This window comes from Pan troglodytes, chromosome X, assembly GCF_028858775.2.
Source record: "Pan troglodytes isolate AG18354 chromosome X, NHGRI_mPanTro3-v2.0_pri, whole genome shotgun sequence".
In the NCBI taxonomy this organism is placed as follows: domain Eukaryota; kingdom Metazoa; phylum Chordata; class Mammalia; order Primates; family Hominidae; genus Pan; species Pan troglodytes.
Window position 1 is genome coordinate 730094 of NC_072421.2, and position 23712 is coordinate 753805.

Below are 23712 nucleotides of genomic sequence, written 5' to 3' on the forward strand. Positions count from 1 at the left end.
CAGGGGGAGTGGGGGCCGTGAAGGCGGAGGGGGGCCTTGCAGGGGAAAGGGGGGGCCGTGCAGGGGGAGGGGAGGCCGTGCAGGAGGAGGGGAGCCCGTGCAGGGGGAGGGGAGGCCGTGCAGGCGGAGGGGGGGCCGTGCAGGGGGAGGGGAGGCCGTGCAGGCGGAGGGGGGTCCGTGCAGGGGGAGGGGGGTCCGTGCAGGGGGAGGGGGGTCCGTGCAGGGGGAGGGGGGGCCGTGCAGGGGGAGGGGGGGCCGTGCAGGGGGAGGGGGGGCCGTGCAGGGGGAGGGGGGCCGTGCAGGGGGAGGGGGGTCCGTGCAGGGGGAGGGGGGGCCGTGCAGGCGGAGTGGGGTCCGTGCAGGGGGAGGAGGGTCCGTGCAGGCGGAGGGGGGGCCGTGCAGGGGGAGGGGGGGCCGTGCAGGTGGAGGGGGGCCGTGCAGGCGGAGGGGGGCCGTGCAGGCGGAGGGGGGGCCGTGCAGGTGGAGGGGGGGCCGTGCAGGTGGAGGGGGGCCGTGCAGGGGGAGGGGGGTCTGTGCAGGGGGAGGAGGGTCCGTGCAGGCGGAGGGGGGCCGTGCAGGGGGAAGGGGGGCCGTGCAAGGGGAGGGGAGGCCGTGCAGGGGGAGGGGAAGCCGTCCTGGGCCTTTTCCAGCTGGCTGCAGAGAAGGGGCCAGCTCCCTCCTGGGGACCCGGAGCCGCGGTACAGGTGTGGTTGCTTCTCTTGGAGAAAGAGGCTGAGCTGACATCCCCCGGGCTGATAAAGAATGGGCTCCTCCTCCTGGGCCCAGCGGGCTCCCGGGACCCTCCCTCCCTGCTTCCCAGTCGGGGCAGCGGGGAAGATCTGAGTTCATGTAGCTGGTGTTGGCTTAGGGTCTGGGAGGAGGGGCTTTTGGGAAGATGTAAATAAGAAGAGAATCTGCAGCCACCTGGGAAGCCTGGCCTCAGTGTGGAAGAGAAGGCAGCAGGATTATTGCAGAACCTTGTGAAGCCAACGCGGGCAGCCGGCAGGAGCTGCAGACCGAGACAATCTCGTCCTTTCTTGCGGCCCAGGGAGACCAGCCGTTTCATTCTGGGCTCGAGACCAACAATTCGAATTCCGAACTCCCCCTGCGTGTGGGACTCAAGGTGGGTTTGCAGTTTGCAGTCAGCTGAAGTTTGTCTCTTCTGCAGGAGGCCGGGGCTTCTGCCCTTCCTCTCTGTCCCATTTCTTTTTTCTTGAGACGGAGTCTCACTTTGTCACCCAGGCTGGAGTGCAATGGTGTGATCGTGGCTCACTACAGCCCCCGCCTCCCGGGTTCAAACGATTCTCGTGCCTCAGCCTCCTGAGTAGCTGGGATTACAGGCGTGCGCCACCACGGCCGGCTACTTTTTGTACTTTTAGTAGAAATGGGGTTTCACCATGTTGGCCAGGCTGGTCTCGAACCCCTGACCTCAGGTGATCCACCCGCCTCGGCCTCCCAAAGTGATGGGATTACAGACGTGAGCCACCGTGCCCGGCCCCTCCAGGTCTCATTTCTAAGAGGAGGCCCCAGGTCCACCAGGAAACATTCCTCAGATGTCAACAGGCTGATTTCTGGGCTCAAGATCAACAATTCTAATTGATTTGATTAAATCAATTAGATCTAATGATTTTAATCTAATCAGCTTTAATCTAAATGATTAAAAATATTACATACATTACCGGGCGTGGTGGCGGACGCCTGTAATCCCAGCTACTCTGGAGGTTGAGGCAGGAGAATTGCTTGAACCTGGGAGGCGGAGGTTGCAGTGAGCCGAGATTGCATCATTGCACTCCAGCCTGGGTAACAAGAGTGAAACCCTGTCTTTAAAAAAAAAAAAAAAAAAAAATCGTACATACAGCTGGGCACCGTGGCTCACGCCAGTAATCCCAGCACTTTGGGAGGCCAAGGCGGGCAGATCACCTGAGGTCAGGAGTTCAAGACTAGCCTGACCAACATAGTGAAACCCCATGTCTACCAAAAATACAAAAATTAAGCAGGTGTGGTGGCGGGCGCCTGTAATCCCAGCTACTCTGGAGGCTGAGGCAGGAGAATTGCTTGAACCTGGGAGGCGGAGGTTGCAGTGAGCCGAGATCGCGCCATTGCAGTCCAGCCTGGGCAACGAGAGCGAAACTGTGTCAAAAAAAAAAAAAAAAAAGACCAACCAAAAAAGTTATATATGCTTCAGAGGCAGAGAAAGAATTTACAAGTTGTCTAAAATGTCCTTATGGAAAGGGTCACTTCCCTTATTTTCAACAGTATATTATATATATATACTTATATATGTATATATAGTTATGTATATATGTATATGTTATGTGTATGTTATATGTCTATATTATATATGTGTATATGTTATACATGTATGTTATAGATGTATATATGTATATATGTATAATATATATTATATGTATATATTATGTTATATATGTATATATGTTATGTATATAATATGTATATATGTATATATTCTGTTATGTGTGTATGTGTGTGTGTGTATATATATATATATATATATTTTTTTTTTTGAGGCAGAGTCTTGCTCTGTCGCCCAGGCTGTAGTGCAGTGGTGATATGGCTCTGATGAGTGCAGGAACACCAGGTTCTTCCTCTGGAGTCGAATTAAATAAGGCGACACGGACACACGTGGAGTGGTTTTAAGGAGCGGAGAGTTTAATAGGAAAGAAGGGAGGTCCGGGCAGTGGCTCACGCCTGTAATCCCAGCACCGCGGAGGTTGCGGTGAGCCGAGATCGCGCCATTTCACTGCAGCCTGGGCGACAAGAGCGAAACTACGTCTCAAAAAAAACAAAAAAACAAAAAAAAACAAGGCGAGAAGGCAGAAAGAAGTGGCTCCCCAGGACTGAGACAGAGGGACGGGGGCTCCAAACCCCAGGTAGGAGACCAGCCCGTCTTATGCGGTGCCTGGAGGAGGCGTGACTCATTTGCATAGCGCTGAGGGGATTGGTCTGACCAGGCCTGTCATTCACGTAGCCCGCGAAAAACCTGGCCCGCCCACCCCAGTTCCGTAATATGCAAATGTAGGGCGCCATGATGTTCCACACGCCTGGGGGTAGTGGGGGCGGCCGTGTTGCCAGGCCCGGGTGGGGGCGGCCGTGGTGTCAGGCCCGGGTGGGGGCGGCCGTGGTGTCAGGCCCGGGTGGGGGCGGCCGTGGTGTCAGGCCCGGGTGGGGGCGGCCGTGGTGTCAGGCCCGGGTGGGGGCGGCCGTGGTGCCAGGCCCGGGTGGGGGCGGCCGTGGTGTCAGGCCCGGGTGGGGGCGGCCGTGGTGTCAGGCACGGGTGGGGGCGGCCGTGTTGCCAGGCCCGGGTGGGGGCGGCCGTGTTGCCAGGCCCGGGTGGGGGCGGCCGTGGTGCCAGGCACGGGTGGGGGCGGCCTTGGTGCCAGGCACGGGTGGGGGCGAGGGCAAGAGGGCAACGGTGGGAATCGCCATGTGGGCTGGACCAGCTAAGGGCTCGCATTTGCATATTAAAGGTTGCCAAGCCGGGTCTAAGAGCCAGGGCTTTCACGCTAGACAAGAAACATTTTTTGGAGCTGCAAAAAATGCTTCCAAGGACCCCTTTTCCTCTCTCTCTCTCTCTCTTTTTTTTTTTTTTTTTTTTGATATGGAGTTTCACTCTTGTTGCCCAGGCTGGAGTGCAGTGGTGCGATCTCGGCTCACTGCAACCTCCACCTCCCGGGTTCAAGCGATTCTCCTGCCTCAGCCTCCCGAGTAGCTGGGATTACAGGTGCCCATCACCACGCCCAGCTAATTTTTGTATTTTTAGTAGAGATGGGGTTTTGCCGAGTTGGCCAGGCTGGTCTCGAACTCCTGACCTGAAGTCACCGTAAAAAACCTCTTTTCCTCTTCTCCTTCCTCAGGTTGCCCAGGGCTCACCTCTGATGGGCGGGCAGGTGAGTGCTTCCAACAGCTTCTCCAGGCTGCACTGCAGAAATGCCAACGAGGACTGGATGTCAGCACTGTGTCCCCGGCTCTGGGATGTGCCCCTCCACCACCTCTCCATCCCAGGTGAGGGTGGGGTGGGGCGGGGGCCGTTGCCTCTATCCCAGGTGAGGGCGGGGTGGGGCGGGAGCTGTCGCGTCTGCATTCCCCAGCGGGGACGCTGGCTGTAGGAGCAATCCTGGGTGTAGGGAAATCCTAGAAAGGACACTGATGTGGACACACACATACACACAGTGCACACGTGTGTGCATACACATATGTACATAGTCATGGACATGCACAGACATGCATACACACAGGCATGCACACATGTGCACACATACACAGGCATATGCACACATGCACATGTACACACATGCACATATGCACACATGCACATATGCACACACACGCACATGTACACACATGCACATATGCACACACACATGCACATCTGCACACATATGCACGTGCATACTGTGTTGGTCTGTTCTCACGCTGCTAACAAAGACATACCTGAGACTGGGTAATTTATAAAAGAGGTTTAATGGACTCACAATTCCACCTGGCTGGGGAGGCCTCACAATCACGCCAGAAGGTGAATGCGGAGCAAAGTCACATGTTACATGGTGGCAGCCAACAGCGTGTGCTGGAGAACTGCCCTTTGTACAACCATCAGATCTCGTGAGACTTATTCACGATCACGAGAACAGCATGGGACAGACCCGCCCCATGATTCGGTGACCTCCCGCCAGGTGCCTCCCATGACAGATGGGAATTATGGGAGCTACAATTCAAGATGAGATTTGAGTGGGGACACAGCCAAGCCATATCACATACATAGGTGCACATAGGCACACATGCAGGCACACACAGTCACATACATACACACACACGCACGCGCACACACACACATGCATGCACACATGCACATCCCCACACATATGCACATGGATGCATATACATGCACACACACAGGTGTACACACATGCAGGCACATGTATGCATGGATGTAGGCACATACATACTAATGCACACATGTATACATGCACATAGGCTCATACACACATGGATGCACATGCACATGCATGCACATGTGCGGGTGTGTACACATATGCACATGCACACGTGTACACATGTACACACATACACATGTATATATATTCACATAGACATATATATTCACATGTGTATATATTCACATAGACATACATGAATGCACATATGCACACGTGTACACAGGCACACATGCACATGCACACATGTGTACATACATGCACACACGTAGACACGTCCATGCACACAGGAACACAGGTACACACACGTTTAAACACAGGCACACACATGCACGCTCACATATAGGCATACGGACACACACACATGCACACAGATAAGTATTGTCAACCTAAGGAAAGAAACTTAGACAAAATTAATATAAGTAGGGGGTTTCCTTGAGCCACATTTGAGGACTGCAGCCCAGGAAACCCTCCAACTCGCCTTAGGAAGTGGCTATGGAGAACAGCGTTGAGACAGGAGCTTCTAAAGAAAGTGCACATCAGGAGAGGGGGTGATGATGAAAGCTGTTTTTCAGGAATTCATGTGGGTTACTGAAGTGGCATCGAGCACTGATCGCGTTCTTCCTTGCAATGTAGGGAATAAGTTATGGTGCCCCAGTGTGACACCCTGAGGTTACTTTTTTTTTTTTTGAGATGGAGTTTTGCTCTTGTCGCCCAGGCTGGAGTGCAGTGGCTCCATCTCAGCTCATCGCAACCTCTGCCTCCTGGGTTCAAGCGATTCTCCTGCCTCAGCCTGCCGAGTAGCTGGGATTACAGGCACGCTCCACTATGCCTGGCTGATTTTTGTATTTTTAGCAGAGATGGGGTTTCACCATGTTGGTCAAGCTGGTCTCGAACTCCCGACCTCAGGCAATCCACCCGCCTCGGCCTCCCAAAGTGCTGGCATTGCAGACATGAGCTACTGCACCCGACGTCTTAGGTTAATTTGTAGAGATGCAGGGCATCCGTCAGTCTACAGCTGACCTAGTAAGTAGCTTCCAGGGGTGATACTGTAGCAGGACCAGCCGCAGACAAAACTCAGACACCGGATTAAAGAAAGAAGAGGTTTCTTTGGCCGGGAGCTTCGGCAGACTCACATCTTAAGAGCCGAGCTCCCTAAAAAAGAAATTCTTGGCCTTTTTAAAGGCTTACAACTCTAAGGGGTCCACGTGAAAGGGTTGTGAAAAATCAAGCAAGTGTGGGGAACGTGACTGGGGGCTACATGTATCAGCTAACAGAACAGAAAGTTTTGTAACGCTTTTTCATACAACGTCTGGCATTTACAGATAACAGAAGTGGTTTAGGTTATGGATTGATATTATGTTAACTCCCAGGGCCGGGTGGTGGTGCCAAGGTTGTCTGGCTATTTATCTTACTTCTGTTTCTTTCCAAACTTTTGCTTTCTCCTGTCTTATAAACTAGGCAAGGTGGGGATAGGGGGCAGCAGGAGAAGTACTGGTCTCCTTCCTTAATACCTTAGCTCAAGATCGGGGGAGCAGGTGACTGTGGCTTCATTCCAATGCCTCTCGCGGTCTGGGGATTTAAAGGGGGTCCACGTTCCTCAGAGGATGTAAAGGGGCTTCACGTTCCTCAGGGGATTTAAAGGGGGAAGGCCGGGCGTGGTGGCTCACGCCTGTAAAGCCAAGGCAGGAGGATCACTTGAGTTTAGGAGTTTGAGAGCAGCCTGGGCAACATAGTGAGGCCCCATCTCTGCAAATATATATATACACACACACATTTATATGTAAGTGTACATATTTATATATAAACATACATATTTATATTTATATATAAAATATATAAATAAGTAAATGTATAATATAAAATATATATCATATATTTATATAAATATATGATACATAAGTATGTTTATATATTATATTTATAAACACATATGTGAATATATATTTTATATATTTATATAAATACATATTTATGCAAAAAATATGTATTTATGTAAATATATCTATATATGTTTATAGATATATATACTATATATGTATATATACTATATATGTTTATATATAGAATATATACTATATATGTTTATATATAGAATATATACTATATATGTTTATATATAGAATATATACTATATATGTTTATATATAGATATAGATACTATATATGTTTACATATAGATATAGATACTATATATGTTTACATATAGATATAGATACTATATATGTTTACATATAGATATAGATACTATATATGTTTACATATAGATATAGATACTATATATGTTTATATATAGATATAGATACTATATATGTTTATAGATATAGATACTATATATGTTTATATATAGATATAGATACTATATGTTTATATATAGATATAGATACTATATATGTTTATATATAGATACTATATATGTTTATATAGAGATATAGATACTATATATGTTTATATAGAGATATAGATACTATGTATGTTTATATAGAGATATAGATACTATGTATGTTTATATAGAGATATAGATACTATGTATGTTTATATAGAGATATAGATACTATGTATGTTTATATAGAGATATAGATACTATATGTTTATATAGAGATATATGTCATATATATCTTATATATATATCTTAAATATAGATATATTTATATCTATATTTAAGAAATAACAACTACGTGTCATAGGCAGGAAATGCAAACGTCAGCCATCAGTCAAACTCTACAAAGGTCTGTGTTTCTTGCGGTTACCATAACAAGTGAGCACACGTCAGGAGGCGGCAAAGAACAGAAATTTACTCTCTCCCAGTTCTAGATACAGAAATCTGAAGTCAAGATATGGGCAGGACCACACGTCCTCCTGAGGCTCTAGGGGAGGATCCCTCCTGCCTCTCCCAGCTCCTGGGGGCTCCAGGCATCCCTGGGCTTGTGGCCGCATCACTCCAGTCTCTGCCTCCATCTCCACGTGGCCTCCTCCTCTGGGTCTGTGTCTTCTAAGGACACCTGTCATTGCATTTAGGACCCAGCACAAAGCCAAGATGATTTCATCTTGAGCATTTTGAGAGCATGTGTAAAGACTCTATTTCCAAACAGGATCCCATTCACAGGTTCTGGGCGGGGGGTTAGGACTTGAACAGCTCTTTTGGGGATCACCACTCAAGTCATTGAAACTGTGTTCAGTTCCTTCTAGAGGCTCTAGAGTGGGGGATCCTTCCTGCCTCTCCCAGCTCCTGGGGGCTCCAGGCATCCCTGGGCTTGTGGCCGCATCACTCCAGTCTCTGCCTCCGTCTCCACGAGGCCTCCTCCTCTGTGTCTGTCTCCTCCTCTTGTGTCTTAGATGGACACCTGTCACTGGATTTGGGGGCCCGCCCTACTCCAGGATGATCTCATTTCAACCTAACGATATCTGCAGAGACCCTGTTTCAACACGGGTCGTGTTCCCAGGTTCCAGTGGACGTGAGTTTTGGGGGTCAGCGTGCACCCCTCCCACCATACCTGTGCCAGTGTTGTAGGCGGGCGGCAGCCTGTGCTGTACGCAGGCTATGGAGCGACTCACAGCAGGTGGCGGGGACGGACTCGTGGTGACATGTCCGCGTGTGTGCTTTGCTCTCAGGGAGCCACGACACGATGACGTACTGCCTGAACAAGAAGTCCCCCATTTCGCACGAGGAGTCCCGGCTGCTGCAGCTGCTGAACAAGGCCTTGCCCTGCATCACGCGCCCTGTCGTGCTGAAGTGGTCCGTCACCCAGGTACGGTCTGTGCCCCGTGCTGCTGACCTGGCCTGTCAGCCGGGTGGGGCCCACGGCCCCGTGGTGCTGAAATGGCCCGTCACCCAGGTAGGGTTTGAGTGGTGCCCTGTGGGCTCAGGAGGCAGGTTCCTATCCCAGCTGCGGAGACAGGATTAAAACAAAACCTACTGCCCACCCAGAACCCCTCCCCAGAGGTGGAAGAGAGGGGAACAGTGTTTTTATTTATTTATTTTTTGAGACAGGGTCTCACTCTTCTTGCCCAGGGTGGAGTGCAGTGGCGTGATCTCGGCTCACTGCAACCTCCGCTGCCTGGGTTCAAGCGATTCTCCTGCCTCATCCTCCTAAGTACCTGGGTCTACAGGCACCTGTCACCACACCTGGCTAATTTTTTGTATTTTTAGTAGAGATGGGGTTTTACCGTGTTAGTCAGGATGGTCTTGATCTCCTGACCTCATGATCTGCCCGACCCAGCCTCTGAAAGTGCTGGGATTACAGGCGTGAGCCACCGCGCCCGGCCCAGCATTTTATTAAATGGCATAAAGCTAATGCCGTGAGCGTGGCAGGCCGCCACTGAGAGCTGCAGAGGGAGAGGGTCTCGCCCTGTTGCATCCCAGCAGAGACAACACCTTTCTTTTTCTTTCTTTCTTCTTATTTTTTTTTTTGAGACGGAGTCTTGCTCTGCCGCCCAGGCTGGAGTGCAGTTGGTGCCATCTCGGCTCACTGCAAGCTCCGCCTCCCGGGTTCACTCCATTCTCCTGCCTCAGCCTCCTGAGTAGCTGGGACTACAGGCTCCCGCCACCACGCCCGGCTAATTTTTGGTATTTTGAGTAGAGTCAGGGTTTCACTGTGTTAGCCAGGATGGTCTCGAACTCCTGACCTCATGATCCACCCGCCTCGGCCTCCCAAAGTGCTGGGATTACAGGCGTGAGCCACCACACCTGGCCGAGACAACCCCTTTCATGCCTGCACTCAAGACAGACAAGGACTCATTTCTTGTGTCTTTACGACCTGAGGTGGGTCTGCAGTTTGCAGTCAGGCACCTGCTAGTCCCTGGGAAACAGGGAGACAGGCCCCTTTCTCCCTAATAATCACATTCATTCATTCCTTTAGAGATGGAGTCTCGCTCTCTCACCCAGGCTGGAGTGCGGTGGTGCGATCTCAGCTTCCTGCAGCCTGGGCCTCCCAGGATCAAAGGATCCTCCTTCCTCAGCCTCCCGGGCAGCTGGGACTACAGGTGTACACCACCACACCAGGCTGATTTTTAAAATTTTTAGTAGAGGCCGGGTGCGGTGGCTCACACCTGTAATCCCAGCACTTTGGGAGGGCAAGGTGGGTGGATCACAAGGTCAGGAGATCGAGACCGTCCTGGCCAACATGGTGAAACCCCATCTCTACTAAAAATACAAAACAAAATTAGCTGGGCGCGGTGGTGGGTGCCTGCAGTCCCAGCTACTCGGGAGGCTGAGGCAGGAGAATGGCGTGAACCCGGGAGGCGGAGCTTGCAGTGAGCCCAGATTGCACCACTGTACTCCAGCCTGGGCGACACAGCGAGACTCCGTCTCAAAAAAAAAAAAAAAAAAAAGGCCAGGTCCCCGGAGATGAGGTTTTCCAAATGCAGGTGCCCATGGCTGCAGCGCTCCCAGCGCGTACAAACAGCTGTTGTTACAGCATCCACATCCCAGTGGACAGCAGGACATGCGGGTGGGCCAACCCCGCAGCCCATTCCTGAACCCCTCAGACGCGGCGCTCAGCCAGGCAGACATGACAGCAGCCTCTGCCCACAGGCGCTGGACGTCACGGAGCAGCTGGACGCCGGGGTGCGGTACCTGGACCTGCGGATCGCCCACATGCTGGAGGGCTCGGAGAAGAACCTGCACTTTGTCCATATGGTGTACACAACAGCGCTGGTGGAGGTGCGGCTAGGCTGAGGTGGGATGCGAGGGGGAGAGTGGGAGGCGGCCAGGCGCTGGTGCAGGTGCGGCCGGGCTGAGGTGGGAAGCAAGGGGGACAGCGGGAGGCGGCCGGGCGCTGGTGCAGGTGCGGCCGGGCTGAGGTGGGAAGCAAGGGGGACAGCGGGAGGCGGCCGGGCGCTGGTGCAGGTGCAGCTGGGCTGAGGTGGGAAGCAAGGGGGACAGCGGGAGGCGGCCGGGCGCTGGTGCAGGTGGGGCCGGGCTGAGGTGGGATGCAAGGGAGAGAGTGGGAGGTGGCCAAGCTCCCGTGGGGATGAAACAGCCACATGCAGATCTGGACAGGAAACGCCCGGTCTTTAATGGAAGGGTGATGTCACCTATACACCAGACAGGAGACACTGACCCCGGCAATCCGTTACGGAGATTTCTTTTTTTTTTTTGGAGATGGAGTCTTGCTCTGTCGCCCAGGCTGGAGTGCAGTGGTGCAATCTCAGCTCACTGCAACCTCTGCCTCCCGGGTTCGGGCAATTCTCCTGCCTCAGCCTTCCAAGTAGCTGGGATTACAGACGCCCGACACCACGCCCAGCTAATTTTTGTATTTTTAGTAGAGACGGGGTTTCACCATGTTGGCCAGGCTGGTCTCAAACTCCTAACCTCAGGTGATCCGCCCGCCTCGGCCTCCCAAATTGCTGGGATGACAGGCGTGAGCCGCCGCACCCGGCCTTCCCTGTGGTGTTGGAGTCGTGCAGGACTCAGCCCCGCACCCCCCTCCCCAGGACACGCTCACGGAAATCTCGGAGTGGCTGGAGCGGCACCCGCGCGAGGTGGTCATCCTGGCCTGCAGAAACTTCGAGGGGCTGAGCGAGGACCTGCACGAGTACCTGGTCGCCTGTATCAAGAACATCTTCGGGGACATGCTGTGTCCTCGTGGGGTGAGGAGGGGAAGGATATCCCCACGTCTCTCCCGGGGCAGGGGCATCGTCAGCCTCAGACTCCTTTTGCTGTGCCCTGGATGTGGGTGCTGCCATGATTCCTGTAGCAGGTGAAGCCGTCGAACGGGGGCTGCCTGCTCTCCCGCAGTGTGGGGGGCCCTGGCTGACCCGGTGGGGTGGCTTCTGGTGAGATCTTCCCGTGACGGGTTTAGAAATGTGTGCAGCGTCAGCCGGGCGCGGTGGCTCACGCGTGTCATCCCAGCACTTTGGGAGGTCGAGGTGGGCGGATCACGAGGTCAAGAGATCGAGACCAACCTGGCCAACATGGTGAAACCCGTCTCTACTAAAAATACAACAATTAGGCTGGGTGTCGTGGTTCACGCTTGTAATCCCAGCATTTTGGGAGGCCGAGACGGGCGGATCACGAGGTCAGGAGATCCAGACCATGCTGGCCAACATGGTGAAACCCCGTCTCTACTAAAACAAAATACGAACAATTAGCCGGGCGTGGTGGCGGGCGCCTGTAGTCCCAGCTACTCGGGAGGCTGAGGCAGGAGAATGGTGTGAACCCGGGGGGTGGAGGTTGCAGTGATCCGAGATCGCGCCACTGCACTCCAGCCTGGGAGACAGAGCGAGATCCGTCTCAAAAAATAAAAAATAAAAATAAATAAATATATAAAAATAGAGACAGGGTCACCCTGTGCAGCCCAGGCTCGAATTCCTGGCCTCAAGTGATCCTCCCACCGTGTCCTCCCAAAGTGCTGGGATTACAGGCATGAGCCCCTGCACCTGGCCATACTTAATTTATTTATTTATTTGAGAGGGAGTCTCGCTCTGTCTCCCAGGCTGGAGTGCAATAGGGAAACCTCGGCTCACCGCAACCTCTGCCTCCCAGGTTCAAACGATTCTCCTACCTCAGCATTCTGACTAGCCAGGATGACAGGTGTGCACCACCGCACCCGGCCAATTTTTGTATTTTTAGTAGAGATGGGGTTTCACCACGTTGCCCGGGCTGGTCTCAAACTCCTGACCTCAGGTGATCCACTCACCTCGGCCTCCCAAAGTGCTGGGATTACAGGCGTCAGCCACCGCGCCCGGCCAGAATTTCATTTTTGGTTTATACTCGTGTTGGGCCGGTGTCCTGACTTCCCGGCCCTCCTCTCTCCCAGGTGCCCGCCGTGTCCCCGGCTCTCCTCTCTCCCCTGCACCCCTTAACTCTGGTCCTTTGCAGGAGGTGCCGACACTGCGGCAGCTGTGGTCCCGGGGCCAGCAGGTCATTGTCTCCTATGAAGACGAGAGCTCCTTGCGCCGGCACCACGAGTTGTGGCCAGGAGTCCCCTACTGGTGGGGAAACAGGGTGAAGACCGAGGCCCTCATCCGATACCTGGAGACCATGAAGAGCTGCGGCCGCCCAGGTACCAGGTCGCCCCTCGTGGGGGTAGATTCCACACAGCCTCCCGTGACGCCCTGCGGCAGGCCGGGTCCACATGGACTTGCCTTCACTTTTACGTGAAAACAATTTAAAAGGAATCCATGAGCCGGGCGTGGTAATCCCTGTACCTGTAATCCCAGCACTTCGGGAGGCCGAGGCGGGTGGATCACGAGGTCAGGAGACCGAGACCATCCTGGCTAACATGGAGAAACCCCGTCTCTACTAAAAATACAAAACATTAGCCGGGCGTGGTGGCAGGTGCCTGTAATCCCAGCTACTCGGGAGGTTGAGGTAGGAGAATGGTGTGAACTCGGGAGGCGGAGCTTGCAGTGAGCCGAGATCACGCCACTGAACTCCAGCCTGGGCGACAGAGCGGAACTCTGTCTCAAAAAAAAAAAAAAATAGGCACCTGTAATCCCATCTACTTGGGAGGCTGAGGCAGGAGAAATGCTTGAATCTAGGAGGCGGAGGTTGCTGTGATCCATGATCGCACCACTGCACTCCAGCCTGGGTGACAGGAGCAAGACTCCATCTCAAAACAAAACAAAAAAGAGAAAAATTAGCCAGGCATGGTGATGCGTGCCTGTAATCCCAGCTACTCAGGAGGCTGAGGCAGGGGAATCACTTCAACCAGGAAGGCGGAGGTTGCAGTGGGCCGAGATTGAGCCAGTGTACTCCAGCCTGGGCAACAGAGCGAGACTCTGTCTCAAAACAAAACAAGACAAAATCAAACTTCTGGGGTCAAGCGATCTGCTTGAACCACCATTCCCAGCCGAGTTGTGCAATTTAAAATCGTGAATTTCGGTGCAGTGGCTGACGCCTGTAATCCCACCACTTTGGGAGGCCGAGGCAGGTGGATTAATTGAGATCAGGAGTTTGCGACCAGTCTGGTGAAACCCCATCTCTAGTAAAAATACAAAAAGATTTAGCTGGGCGTGGTTGTGTGCACCTGTAATCCCAGCTCCTCGGGAGGCTGAGGCAGGAGAATTGCTTGAACCCGGGGGCGGAGGCTGCCGTGAGCCGAGATCGCGCCACTGCACTCCAGCCTGGGCAACAGAGAGAGACTCCATCTTGGAAAAAAAAAAAAGGTAACTTTTTTGTATGTGAATTTCACCACAATTTTTGTAAAAAAGCCACCGAGGGGGTGTGAGGTGCAGACAGCGTCGGCAGCCACGGCCCCGTGTCCTCCGGAGGCAGGAGCCTGAGGGAGGGAGGGAGGAAGGTCCTCCCCGCAGGGACGGTGGCAGGTGGGGCCGTCTCGGTCCTGCAGCCTGGGGCTGGGTTCTCTGAAGGTGATCTTCACGGCCGCGAGGGCTGCTTCCCACGGGGCCAGCATGAAACCCAGTCACGGGCCGGGCAAAGGAGCAGGTTTTTTCAACTTGGTCTCTTGCCCTCACACAGGAACGAGGTTAGAGACTTCAGAAATGTCTTTTTTTTTTTTTTTTTTTGAGACGGAGTCTCACTCTTGTTGCTCAGGCTGCAGTGCAATGGCGCGATCTCGGCTCACTGCAACCTCCGCCTCCCGGGTGCAGGCCATTCTCCTGCCTCAGCCTCCTGAGTAGCTGGGATTACAGGCGCCCGCCACCACACCCGGCTAATTTTTTTTGTATTTTTAGTAGAGACAGGGTTTCACCATGTTGGTCAGGCTGGTCTCGAACTCCTGACCTCAGATGATCCACCGGCCTCAACCTCTCAACGTGCTGGGATGACAGGCATGAGCCACCGCTCCCAGACTAGAAATACGTGTTAAAAACCACTGAGAGAACTTGGCCATAAATGTCTGTTGACTTTGCCGTCTCTGGCCGTGGAGTCAGTCCAGCTGGTCAACACAGGGGCACTGAAACCTACCTCTGGGGGAGCTTCTTCAAATACGGCTTGCAGGAGATTCCGGCTCAGCAGATGTAGGTGGAGCCCCCAAATTTGCATTTCTAACTATTGCAGGGACCCCACTTTGAGAATCACTGGTCAACGTCAACCCTCTCTATAAGCCTCACAAGAGATGGCACAGACTTAGTGCCCAAGACAACAGCATTCTTCCTGTCTATCACATGGGGGATAAGAATGTGGACATGTTTGGGGCCATATTATTCTGTCTCCCACATGGGATTAGGACGTGGACATCTTTGGGGCCATTATCCTGTCTACCTCATGGGGATTAGGACGTGGACATCTTTGGGGCCATTATTCCCTGTACCACGTGGGGATTAGGATGTGGACATCTTTGGGGCCATTATTCTGTCTCCCACATGAGGATTAGGATGTGGACATCTTTGGGGCCATTATTCCCTGTACCACGTGGGGATTAGGATGTGGACATCTTTGGGGCCATTATTCTGTCTCCCACATGGGGATTAGGACGTGGACATCTTTGGGGCCATTATTCTGTCTCCCACATGGGGATTAGGACGTGGACATCTTTGGGGCCATTATTCTGTCTCCCACATGGGGATTAGGACGTGGACATCTTTGGGGCCATTATTCTGTCTCCCACATGGGGATTAGGATGTGGACATCTTTGGGGCCATGATTCTGTCTCCCACATGGGGATTAGGACGTGGACATCTTTGGGGCCATATTATTCTGTCTCCCACATGGGGATTAGGACATGGACATCTTTGGGGCCATTATTCTGTCTCCCACATGGGGATTAGGATGTGGACATGTTTGGGGCCATGATTCTGTCTCCCACATGGGGATTAGGACATGGACATCTTTGGGGCCATATTATTCTGTCTCCCACATGGGGATTAGGACATGGACATCTTTGGGGCCATTATTCTGTCTCCCACATGGGGATTAGGATGTGGACATGTTTGGGGCCATTATTCTGTCTCCCACATGGGGATTAGGATGTGGACATCTTTGGGGCCATTATTCCGTGTACCACGTGGGGATTAGGATGTGGACATCTTTGGGGCCATATTATTCTGTCTCCCACATGGGGATTAGGACGTGGACATCTTTGGGGCCATTATTCTGTCTCCCACATGGGGATTAGGATGTGGACATCTTTGGGGCCATGATTCTGTCTCCCACATGGGGATTAGGACGTGGACATCTTTGGGGCCATATTATTCTGTCTCCCACATGGGGATTAGGACGTGGACATCTTTGGGGCCATTATTCTGTCTCCCACATGGGGATTAGGATGTGGACATCTTTGGGGCCATGATTCTGTCTCCCACATGGGGATTAGGACGTGGACATCTTTGGGGCCATTATTCTGTCTCCCACATGGGGATTAGGATGTGGACATGTTTGGGGCCATGATTCTGTCTCCCACATGGGGATTAGGACATGGACATCTTTGGGGCCATATTATTCTGTCTCCCACATGGGGATTAGGACATGGACATCTTTGGGGCCATTATTCTGTCTCCCACATGGGGATTAGGATGTGGACATGTTTGGGGCCATTATTCTGTCTCCCACATGGGGATTAGGATGTGGACATCTTTGGGGCCATTATTCCGTGTACCACGTGGGGATTAGGATGTGGACATCTTTGGGGCCATATTATTCTGTCTCCCACATGGGGATTAGGACGTGGACATCTTTGGGGCCATTATTCTGTCTCCCACATGGGGATTAGGATGTGGACATCTTTGGGGCCATGATTCTGTCTCCCACATGGGGATTAGGACGTGGACATCTTTGGGGCCATATTATTCTGTCTCCCACATGGGGATTAGGACGTGGACATCTTTGGGGCCATTATTCTGTCTCCCACATGGGGATTAGGATGTGGACATCTTTGGGGCCATGATTCTGTCTCCCACATGGGGATTAGGACGTGGACATCTTTGGGGCCATTATTCTGTCTCCCACATGGGGATTAGGATGTGGACATGTTTGGGGCCATTATTCTGTCTCCCACATGGGGATTAGGATGTGGACATCTTTGGGGCCATTATTCCGTGTACCACGTGGGGATTAGGATGTGGACATCTTTGGGGCCATATTATTCTGTCTCCCACATGGGGATTAGGACATGGACATCTTTGGGGCCATTATTCTGTCTCCCACATGGGGATTAGGATGTGGACATGTTTGGGGCCATTATTCTGTCTCCCACATGGGGATTAGGATGTGGACATCTTTGGGGCCATTATTCCGTGTACCACGTGGGGATTAGGATGTGGACATCTTTGGGGCCATATTATTCTGTCTCCCACATGGGGATTAGGACATGGACATCTTTGGGGCCATTATTCTGTCTCCCACATGGAATTAGGACGTGGACATCTTTGGGGCCATTATTCTGTCTCCCACATGGAATTAGGATGTGGACATCTTTGGGGCCATTATTCCGTGTACCACGTGGGGATTAGGACGTGGACATCTTTGGGGCTGTTATTCTGTCTCCCACATGGAATTAGGACGTGGACATCTTTGGGGCCATTATTCTGTCTCCCACATGGAATTAGGATGTGGACATCTTTGGGGCCATTATTCCGTGTACCACGTGGGGATTAGGACGTGGACATCTTTGGGGCCATATTATTCTGTCTCCCACATGGGGATTAGGACATGGACATCTTTGGGGCCATTATTCTGTCTCCCACATGGAATTAGGACGTGGACATCTTTGGGGCCATTATTCTGTCTCCCACATGGAATTAGGACGTGGACATCTTTGGGGCCATATTATTCTGTCTCCCACATGGGGATTAGGACATGGACATCTTTGGGGCCATTATTCTGTCTCCCACATGGAATTAGGACGTGGACATCTTTGGGGCCATTATTCTGTCTCCCACATGGAATTAGGACGTGGACATCTTTGGGGCCATTATTCTGTCTCCCACATGGAATTAGGACGTGGACATCTTTGGGGCCATTATTCTGTCTACCTCATGGGGATTAGGACGTGGACATCTTTGGGGCTGTTATTCTGTCTCCCACATGGGGATTAGGATGTGGACATCTTTGGGGCCATTATTCTGTCTCCCACACGGTGTTACGACGTGAGCATCTTTGGGGTTGTCTGCAGCCCACCACGCTTTATAAGCAAAGTTCACCTAATTTCCTGGTTGGACATGGTGCTTTCAAGTCTTGATTCCTGAGATGTGAACCTCTAATAACGTGACTAGGAGGGAGAAACAGGCAGGTGAGGCCCGTGACCATGTAACCTCTCCCCACCCTCACCGCTGCAGGAGGGTTGTTCGTGGCTGGCATCAACCTCACGGAGAACCTGCAGTACGTTCTGGCGCACCCGTCCGAGTCCCTGGAGAAGATGACGCTGCCCAACCTTCCGCGGCTCAGCGCGTGGGTCCGAGAGCAGTGCCCGGGGCCGGGTTCACGGTGCACCAACATCATCGCGGGGGACTTCATCGGCGCAGACGGCTTCGTCAGTGACGTCATCGCGCTCAATCAGAAGCTGCTGTGGTGCTGACGGGACCCTTCTGAAGTTCGGGGCGCGGCGGCTGCAGTTTCACCCCCGACTTTCCAAGTATTGTGACTTTGGGCCAAATATTGGTGATCATAGGACCGATGATAATACGTTTTCTTTTTCTTTAAAATAGAGATGGGGTGGCTGGGCGTGGTGACTTCGCCTGTCTTCCCAGCACTTTGGGAGGCCGAGGTGGGTGGATCATGAAGTCAGGAGGTTGAGAGCAGCCTGGCCAACATGGTGAAACCCCGTCTCTACTAAAAATACAAAAGTTAGCTGGGTGTGTGGCAGCGCCTGTAGTCCCAGTTACTCGGGAGGCTCAGGCAGGAGAACTGCTTGAAGCCAGGAGGTGGAGGTTGCATTGAGCTGACATCGTGCCACTGCACTCCAGTCTGAATGATAGACCGAGACTCCATCTCAAAAGAAAAAAAAACAGCCAGGTGCGCAGTGACTCACGCCTGTCATCCCAGCACTTTGGGAGGCCAAGGTGGGTGGATCATGAGGTCAGGAGTTCGAGACCAGCCTGACCAACATGGTGAAACCCCGTCTCTACTAAAAACACAAAAATTAGCTGGGTGCGTGATGGGTACCTGTAGTCCCAGCTACTCAGGAGGCTGAGGCAGGAGAATGGCGTGAACCCGGGAGGTGGAGGTTGCAGTGAGCTGAGATCGCGCCACTGCACTCCAGCCTGGGCGACAGAGCGAGACTCCATCTCAAAAAAAAAAAAGATGGGGTCTCTCTATGTTGGCCAGGTTGGTCTTGAACTCCTGGCCTCAAGTGATCCTCCCACCTCAGCCCCCCAAAGTGCTGGGATGACAGTCAAGAACCACCATGGCAGCCCATAATATGTTTTCTTATTTCTGTATTCTCCTTGCTGTGGCGTCTGGAGCCCTTACAGACCCAGGGAGACACTGTCCTCCCACAGCTCACTAATTACTAAACACAGTGACAGACCACTTAGGAACCGGCCTCCCCTGTCAGCCAACCCCTCGGCTAGTTCTCACACCAAGCCTATAGATATATATGTGTGTATATATATGTGTGTGTTTATGTGTCTGTGTGTATGTGTGTGTGTATATATGTGTATATATCTGTGTATATATGTATGTATATGTGTTTATACATGTGTATATGTGTGTATATATGTGTACATACCTGTATACGTGTATGTATACATGTATGTGTGTATGCATGTATATACATGTATGTGTGTATGCATGTATGCGTGTATATACACACATGTATACATATATACGTGTGTGTGTATGTGTATATATATGTGTATATATATACTTTTTTTTGAGAAGGAGTCTCACTCTGTCGCCCAGGCTGGAGTGCAATGGCGAGATCTCGGCTCACCGCAACCTCCGCCTCCCAGGTTCAAGCAATTCTGCTGCCTCCGCCTCCCGAGTAGCTGGGATGACAGGCATGTGCCACCACGCCCGGCTAATTTCGTATTTTTAGTAGAGACGGGGTTTCTCCGCGTTGGTCAGGCCGGTCTCAAGCTTCCGAACTCAGGTGATCTGCCCGCCTCGACCTCCCAAAGTGCTGGGATGACAGGCGTAAGCCACTGTGCCCAGCCGCCGATATTTCTTTAAATTATGTTTAGGGACAGGGTCTTACTCTGTCACCCAGGCTGGAGGGCAGTGGTACAGTCATAGCTCGCTGCAGCCTCAACCTCCTGGGCTCAAGCGATCCTCTCAGCTCAGCCTCCCGTGTAGCTGGGACTCCAGGGACGCACCCCCACTGCTGGCTAATTTTTGTATTTTTGGTAGACTCAGGGTTTCACCACGTTGCACAGTCTGGTCTCAAATTCCTGGGCTCCAGTGATCCTCCCACCTTAGCTTCCAGAGTAGCCAGGATCACAGGCAGGCACCACCATGCCCAGGTAATTTTATTTTTTTGTAGAGACGTGGTCTGGCTATGTTGTCCAGGGTGGTCTCAAACTCCTGGGCTCAACTGATCCTCACACCTCAACCTCTGCCACAGCCAGGACCTCAGGCGTCAGCCACCACACCCACAGCTAATTGTTTTTTTTGGTAGAGATGGGGTCTGGCTCTGTTGCTCAGGCTGGTGTGTAGTAGGGGCACAGTCATAGCTCACTGTAACCTTCAACGCCTGGGCTGAAGCAATCCTCCCGCCTCAGCTTCCCAAGTAACTGGGAGTATAGGTGTACGCCACCATGCCCAGCTAATTATTTAGTAGTAGTAGTAGGAGTATTATGTTTGAGATGGAGTCTCGCTCTGTCGCCCAGGTTGGAGTGCAGTGGCGCAGTCTCAGCTCACTGCAACCTCTGCCTCCCAGGTTCAAGCAATTCTTGTGCCTCAGCCTCCTGAGTAGCTGGGATTACAGGCGCCTGCCACCACGCCTGGCTGATTTTTGTATTTTTAGCAGAGATGGGGTTTCACCATGTTGCCCAGGCTGGTCTTGAACTCCCGACCTCAGGTGATCCATCCGCATTGGCCTCCCAAAGTGCTGGGATCACAGGCGTGAGCCACCGCACCTGGCCACCTGGCCTCAAGCCAGTATTTCCCTGGCCCTAAATCATTCCTGGCTGGGTCCCAGCCCTGTAGAGCCAGCCCCCCAGCCCAGAGTCCTGCTGAAGTGTTCAAAAGTTGTCAATCCTCAGCCGTTCCCTAGTCCTGCTGCCCCGTTCTGCGGAAGCCCCTTGAAGGCTGTGGCCTGGGCTATTCCCTCGTTCATTCCTGCCTCCCGAGCCAAACCCAGGTATCCGCTTGTGCCCGGCGTGGTGTGGCAGCCTCTTCTCTCGGGAAGGGTCAGGAGTAATTTCTTCTTTCAGTGGTCTCTCTGTGCTAGTCCCGGTCACCTCTGTGAATTAAAGTCCTACAGGTACAAGGGAGACCCCACCCCACGGAAGGCGCCCCCAGTCCGCGTGGGAGACTCGCACACAGGTTTTCTGCACAGGTTTCTTTCTGCCTCTGAAGCGTGAACGGTCCTAGTTTCAGACGCAGATCCTGCAAATACTTTTTTTTTTTTTTTTTTTGAGATGGATTTTCCCTCTTGTTGTTCAGGCTGGAGTGCAATGATGGCACGATCTCAGCTCACTGCAACCTCTGCCTCCCGGGTTCAAGTGATTCTCCTGCCTCAGCCTCCCGAGGAGCTGAGATTACAAGCGCGTGCCACCGTGCCTGGTTAATTTTGTATTTGTATTTTTATTTATGTTTTGAGACGAAGTTTCGCTCTCGTTGCCGAGGCTGGAGTGTAGTGGTGTGATCCTGGCTCACTGCAACCTCCACCTCCCGGGTTCCAGCAAATTCTCCTGCCTCAGCCTCCCAAGTAGCTGGGATTGCAGGTGCCTGCCACCACACCCGGATAATTTTTGTGTTTTTAGCAGAGACGGGGTTTCACCATGTTGGCCAGGCTGGTCTCGATCTCCTGACCTCAGGTGATCCTCCCGCCTTGGCCTCCCGAAGTGCTGGCATGACAGGCGTGAGCCACCGCGCCCGGCGTATACCTGATTTTCTACATGTCGCTTGTTGGAGCTGCTGGTTCAAGTTCCCAGCCAGCCAATGGATGCCAGCACCATTTTTACTCCCCTTTCCCAAGCAAATCGTGCATTTCTTTGTCTAACGAGAGACATCAGTTTCTCAGGATGATCCTCAAGAACGTTATGGAGTCCATGTTGCAATAGGTTCTTTTTGGGACCTCATGACTCATTTTCCAAAAATCCGCTTCTACTTTTGGTACCCGGTTGCTACGGTGAAATGAAGGTGCCCCGCATCCAGAAAGACGCAGTGCTGGACCACAACCGGCGGCTACCTCAGCCCCACAGCTCTGCAGGATCAGGGCTCGGGCAGGCCCCACGGAGATGAAGAATTTGCAGGAAGCCTCCCTGACTTCCGTCGGCTGTGAATCCTTGTCTGTCAGGAGCGTATCCACAAAATCACCGAATTCATACAGATCGTTTAAATAAATGAACATCATTAAAGTCAAATATGAGTATGAATTTTATTACCACCAATGCAGCCAAGACACCTCTGGCAGCTTTCAGGATAGCACGCCGGAGGCATCTTTAGAAAATGTTAATTCAGGAGGCCGGGTGCGGTGGCTCACGCCTGTAATCCCAGCACTTTGGGAGGCCAAGGTGGGCGGATCACAAGGTCAAGAGTTCGAGACCAGCCTGACCGACATGGTGAAAATACAAAAAATTACTAAATATACAAAAATAATATATAAATTATAAATATATAAAAATATTAAAAATATAAAAAAATTAGCCGGGCATGGTGGTGGGGGCCTGTAGTCCCAGCTACTCGAGAGGCTGAGGCAGGAGAATGGTGTGAACCCAGGAGGTGGAGCTTGCAGTGAGCCGAGACCGCACCGCTGCACTCCAGCCTGGATGACAGAGTGACACTCCGTCTAAAAAAAAAAAGAAAAAGTTAATTCAGGCCGGGCACAGTGGCTCACGCCTGTACTCCCAGCACTTTGGGAGGCCAAGTTGGGTGGATCACCTGAGGTCAGGAGTTTGAGACCAGCCTGACCGACATGCTGAAACCCCATCTCTACTAAAAATACAAAAAATTAGCCGGGCGTGGTGGCGGGCGCCTGTAATCCCAGCTACTTGGGAGGTTGAGGCAGGAGAATGGCTGATCCCAGGAGACGGAGCTTGCAGTGAACTGAGATCGCACCACTGTACTCCAGCCTGGGTGACAGCGAGATTCTGTCTCAAAACATACGAGGCATTTTGTTTTCCCGTTGATGGAGACGGCTAATGTGCGTGTAACGGCTGCACAGCCTGGCCACACGCAGGTGAAATTCTCTCTCTGCATCTCTTAGCGGATGGTCTGTGACACATCACGGTCTGGTTTGTTTGTTTTGAGACGGAGTCTCGCTCTGTCGCCCAGGTTGGAGTGCAGTGGCGCGATCTCGGCTCACTGCAAGGTCTGCCTCCCGGGTTCATGCCATCCTCCTGCCTCAGCCTCCCGAGTAGCTGGGACTACAGGCGCCCGCCACCACGCCCAGCTAATTTTTTTGTATTTTTAGCAGAGACGGGGTTTCATCATGTTAGCCAGGATGGTCTGGATCTCCTGACCTCGTGATCCACCCACCTCAGCCTCCCAAAGTGCTGGGATTACAGGCGTGAGCCACCGCGCCCGGCCTCATGGTCTGGTTTGAAGCTGCTTCTTTAGTAAAACTATTTGCTTTCCCTTCTACTTTTGTGGAAGGGTTCTCTGTGCTGCCGGGAAACCTGATTTTTCATCATTTCCCCGACACCACCATGGGAACCGAGACCATCTGTGAACACAGACAGCCGGGCGGAGGGGCCGTCGGTGCCCACCAGGGCCACGGCTCACGGCAGGTGCAGGAGGAACTGGAAATGCTGC

At 52.4% G+C, this 23712-nt stretch overlaps 1 protein-coding gene across 16 annotated transcripts; it reads left to right on the plus strand.

The window, feature by feature from the left end:
- Positions 1-819: 819 nt before the first annotated feature.
- LOC104004678 (PI-PLC X domain-containing protein 1) lies at positions 820-22322 on the plus strand. Of its 16 annotated transcripts, none has more exons than XM_063804371.1 (10): positions 3032-3068; positions 3876-4023; positions 8289-8407; positions 8565-8701; positions 10486-10614; positions 11388-11543; positions 12775-12958; positions 18132-18427; positions 20143-20255; positions 22099-22322. In XM_063804371.1, exons 1-8 carry the CDS (start codon positions 3047-3049, stop codon positions 18368-18370), a joined length of 1134 nt encoding a protein of 377 aa, XP_063660441.1. In that variant the 5' UTR covers positions 3032-3046; the 3' UTR covers positions 18371-18427; positions 20143-20255; positions 22099-22322. The 16 variants fall into 16 exon arrangements, with proteins under 16 accessions (XP_054532937.1, XP_063660443.1, XP_054532939.1 ...); XM_063804370.1 differs by having other exon boundaries at positions 20149-20255; positions 21210-22322; XM_063804364.1 differs by having other exon boundaries at positions 18132-20255; positions 21210-22322.
- The last annotated feature ends 1390 nt before the right edge of the window (positions 22323-23712 follow it).